The sequence below is a fragment of the Aegilops tauschii genome, chromosome 4 (genome assembly GCF_002575655.3).
Source record: "Aegilops tauschii subsp. strangulata cultivar AL8/78 chromosome 4, Aet v6.0, whole genome shotgun sequence".
NCBI lineage: Eukaryota > Viridiplantae > Streptophyta > Magnoliopsida > Poales > Poaceae > Aegilops > Aegilops tauschii.
The window spans coordinates 452,374,856-452,379,756 of NC_053038.3; the positions used below are offsets into that span (position 1 = coordinate 452,374,856).

Genomic DNA, 4,901 nt, shown 5'->3' on the forward strand with positions numbered 1-4,901 from the left:
CTGACTTGGCGGCCATAGTACGGAAGTACTGTGCGATGGAAAGCGCCTGGAAAACCCAAACAAAATTTTGGGATAATCCGGCTCCGACAAAACCCCCAGTCCGAACTAAAAGGGTGCACTCTCGTAAGTCACCCGACCCAATTACAAAGAAGCAAAAGCCCACTACAGGGCGTAGAACCATATTCGAGGGATGACTTAATGGGCCATGCAAAATTCCCAGTACAGCGGATACCATACCAACACACAACCTTAGAGCATGTTGGGTACTCCGGCAGGTGGCCAAGAGCGGTGAAGATCTCCTCATTAACAATACCGCAGAACACCATCCCGTGGAGAACAACAATACAGTATTGACAGTCTTCGAGACCTTCGCCTCAAATAATAGGCGTAAACGAGCACTTCGCAGCCTTGCCGAAGTCTGCCACATGGCAGCAATAAATCCATGGAGTGACACGGCTATCACCTTCAATGCCAGTGACGAACCTAAATTCCGAACAGCCTGAGCACCAGCCGCCTTGGTCCTTAGTCCAATTGTGGACGGCTTCCGGCTTACTAAAGTGCTCATGGACGGCGGCAGCGGATTAAACCTCATCTATGAGGAGACTCTTCAAAAAATGGAAATAGAAAGAAACCGCATTGAGCAAAGCAGCATGACCTTCAGAGGAATCATCCCTAGTCGGGAGGCACGATGCGCTGGGAAAATCACACTAGATGTGGTATTCGGCACGCCGGAGAATTATAGGTCCGAAGAAATCACATTCCAAGTGGCCCCGTTCAGTAGCGGATACCACGCCCTTCTAGGGCGGGAGGCATTCACGATCTTCCAAGCCATACCCCATTACGGGTACATGAAGCTCAAAATGCCCGGGCCCAATGGAATCATCACTCTAGCTAGTGATCCAGACATAGCACTCCGCGCCGAAAACAAAACAGCCGCACTGGCCCTCGAGGCATTATCCGAAGCCCTCGCGGCCGAGGAATTAACTGCGTTGTGCTCCACAGTGGACAGGGACGACGTGATACTCGACAAAAGATCCAAGTCCACCTCTTTTAAACCAGCGGATGAAATAGTCAAATTCCAAGTCCACCCAACGGACCCTACAAAAACAGCATCCATCGGGGCACAGTTAAACCCCGCTGTAGACGCCGCACTACGGGAGTTCCTGTGCGAGAATTGGGACATATTCGCCTGGCATCCTTCAGACATGCCAGGAATCCCACGCAGGCTGGCCGAGCATAGCCTTAACATTCTAAAGGGATTCAAGCCGGTCAAGCAGACTCTTCGGCGTTTCTCTGAACCTAAGCGACAAGCCATGGGAGAGGAGCTAGCCAAGTTACTGGAGGCCGGATTCATTAGAGAAATAAAACATCCGAACTGGCTAGCAAACCTGGTGATGGTATCAAAGAAGGATAAATCCTGGCGCCTATGTGTCGATTTCAAGGACCTTAACAAGGCTTGCCCCAAGGATCCCTTCCCCCTCCCCCGCATCGATCAAATTATCGACGCTACTGCAGGACACGACTCATTGTGTTTCCTCGACGCATACTCCGGATACCATCAAATCAAGATGGCGGAGTCCGACCAAGCCGCAACAGCATTTATCACCCCATACGGCCCCTTCTGTTTTAACACCATGCCTTTTGGGCTCAAGAACCCTAGTCACATGGCTTATATATAGTACAATAAAACCTGTACCAGTAAGCTTAAGCACCCACGGATCGCGTGGGCCTGGCCGCTGGAAAACTTGAAATCCAGGCGCAAGCTTAAGCACCCACGGATCCAGCAATGGCGCCAGCACCACAGCAAGAAGCTTCTCGGAAGCTCAACGTAGTGGAGAGCGCCGTCGTAGCGCCCTGGCCGATCCCTCCGGTGCCGGAGACCTCCCTCCCGCTCACCTTCTTCGATGTCTTCTGGCTCAACTTCCCGCCGGTGGAGCGCGTCTTTTTCTACCACCTCGTCCCCGGCCCCGGCGCCGCCACTACCGCCACCATCCTCTCCAACCTCAAGACCTCACTCGCCCAAGCCCTCCGCGCCTTCTACCCGCTCGCCGGCCGCCTGCGCCTCAGGCCCGGCACCACCGACCGCCACGAGCTCCACTACCAGCCCGGTGACGGCGTCACCTTCACCGTCGCCATGTACGACCTCGACGTCGACGAGCTGGCCCTGGACGAGCCGAGGGAGGTCGCCAAGATCGCACAGCTCGTGCCGCCTCTCCCGGACGGCGGCGCGGTGCTCGCCCTGCAAGCCACCGTGCTGCGCGGCGGCCGCGGCCTCTCCGTCGGCATGGCCCTGCATCACGCTGCCTGCGACGGGGCGTGCTCCACCCATTTCCTCCACACCTGGGCGGCGGCCAGCGCCGGCGCCGTCGCGCCGGCGCCCCCTGTCATTGACAGAACTCTCGTCAAGGACCCAAGTGGTCTTTGCGACGCCTTCATTAGAGCCATGGCGAGTACCGAGAAGAAGGATTACGTCAAGATGCCCGGCGATAAGCTCCTCGCCACCTTCACTCTGTCCATAGAAGACATACAACGCATCAAGGACGTCGTCCTGCTCGCCGCGGCTGGCAAGGCGGGCGCGCCGCCGCGATGCTCCTCGCTGGTTGCCACCTTCGGCTTCATCTGGTCATGCCACCAGCGGGCTAAAGATGACAAAGCAAGTAACGGAGGCGGCGGCGACCCGACCTACTTCATCTTCCCCGTCGACCACCGCTCGCGGATGGAGCCTGCTCCCATTCCGGACGAGTACCTCGGCAACTGCGTCGGCGCCGCCCTGCAGGGCGCGCCCAAGGACCGACTCGCCATGCCCGGCGCTGTTGGCCTCGTCACCGCGTGCACGGCGGTTGCTGCGGCGATCGAGCAGGCGGTGGGCGTCGGCAGCATTCGGTCACCGGAGCTGTGGTGGGAGCGGATAAGGGAGGCCATATTATCCGGCGGCGGCGTGCTGACCGTGGCAGGGTCGCCGAAGTTCCGGGTCTACGACGTCGACTTTGGGTTCGGGCAGCCGGCCAAAGTGGAGATCGTATCCGTGGCGAGGACTGGCGCCCTGGCGGTGGCGGAGAGCCGCCGGAGCAGCGGCGGAATTGAGGTGGGCATATCTCTGCCAGCGGATGCCATGCGGAGGTTCCAATGCTGCTTCCACGATGCCATCGCGTGGCTGCAGTGCACAACACCATCGAGTGGTCGATTAATGCACACTTCGATGCCTATGGGTGCACGTGATGGAGTGGACTGGTCACTAGAGCGCACATGCAGCAGCATCAACATGCCCATACCGTATCTACACCACCCTGTTTGGTAAGTGTACTAGAAAATATGCCCGTGCGTTGCAACGGAGGAAAACAACCCCCACACGCCTTTGCCCATTGAATATGTCTAAAGGCCTCACCTTTATGCTCCTAACATAATAAACATGACTAATATCTCACCCTCATGTCCACATCCTTCATTTCGATATGACATCACACCCATGTTCCCGCTTGTCCTCTTTGTCGTCCTCATCGCAAGTGGTCACGGTACCAGTTATCAGTAACCAATGATGGCCAGGTCCAATAGCTGCATTGTTGAGCCTCCTTCATGTCCTTCGAGATAAAGACCGTTGAACACAGATTTTTTTTTACATTCGTCTAATATAATATGGAAAAGGCACTACACCTAATATATGTCTGTGTTATCATGTAAATTGAGTAGTTTGTGTTAGATAGACCGTGAATCCTTAGTTGGACTCCTCATACGTTATTGTGGGTGTCACTGAACCGAGCTAGGCTAGTCGTATGTGAAGACCCGATGGAGAAAAAGGTTCGTACCATATCCCTAGTTTAATAAATTGAACAAAAACAATACATCTGTGGGCATTTTATTTTCTTAATCCTCATAATAATGTTATTAAAAATTACAGTTTTTATGATTAAATTCCTTTTATGGGTAATTTATCGGCGCTTCCAATACACATTTCTCCTTTAGTACGTAGTCTCATGAATCCTTCTAACCCCCCACCATGAAACCTTCCATGTTACGTCTAGTTTTTTTAAGAATATGTCACGTCTAATTCTTCCCTTCTTTTTTTATTTCTATGCCATGACTCATGTTTTGAATTCCAGCACATCATCGTTTGGTCCACCATATATCTTTCCGTGTCACGTGTATGTTTGAATTCCAGCCCATCACCTATTAATAATCCACCGTGTATCTTCCTTCCATCTCAGGTCTAATTCTCCTCTTCCTAGCCCTCAAAAAAAAGTTCTCCTCTTCCTTTTTATTTCTCTCTCTCCTAGTTCTTCATTCCTTTGGCAGGTCTCATGTCATTTGACATGTAGTTGTCTCAAATAAATTTCCCTCATTTATTTTTTTGTCACGTCGTTCCTTACCCTTGGCTTATTGCTTCCCAAATCAGCTCCTTGATACCTTAAAACTCAAAAAGGTATATCTACTGGAGGGATTATCTGTAAGCAACCAAGTTGAGGCTATTTAATAGACAGAACAACCTTCACCTAAACACAAATGTTGATCTAGCTCAATCGGTTACGATGAATTTACCTGCACGGGGAGGGAGGTCGCTAGTTTGATTCCAAACGAGAACTAATATTTTTACCTTGCCTGCCTTGGCCCGGCTTCGCTGGGCCACAACATAGACTGAGGCCGAGCGAGACACATGAGACATTCATAAAAACAAACACACTGAGGAATAAAAAAAGCTAAGCATTTTTCTTTCACAGGGAAGAAAAGGCATTTTTTCTTTCACTTGTGTGGCCCTTGTGCGAGACGGATGAAAAATCATATGCGATGGACAGACCAAATCAGAGAACCGCACATTTCTTTATTAGTAGGTACAAATTAAAAAGCGTTAGATACAGTACCTCCCAGTTTTCAAAAACTGTTCATATTTTCAAAAAAAAATGTTTGCT

The 4,901-nt window shown here is 51.8% G+C and overlaps 1 protein-coding gene across 1 annotated transcript; it reads left to right on the top strand.

The window, feature by feature from the left end:
- The first annotated feature begins 1,613 nt into the window (after positions 1 to 1,613).
- On the top strand, positions 1,614 to 4,479 carry LOC109779063 (malonyl-CoA:anthocyanidin 5-O-glucoside-6''-O-malonyltransferase-like). The gene has a single exon (XM_020337662.3). It carries the CDS (start codon positions 1,787 to 1,789, stop codon positions 3,296 to 3,298), a length of 1,512 nt encoding a protein of 503 aa, XP_020193251.1. The 5' UTR covers positions 1,614 to 1,786; the 3' UTR covers positions 3,299 to 4,479.
- The last annotated feature ends 422 nt before the right edge of the window (positions 4,480 to 4,901 follow it).

What these genes read in the sequence shown, in the direction of transcription:
- LOC109779063 (XM_020337662.3), top strand. Translation starts at nt 1,787, where the DNA reads ATGGCGCCAGCACCACAGCAAGAAGCTTCTCGGAAGCTCAACGTAGTG.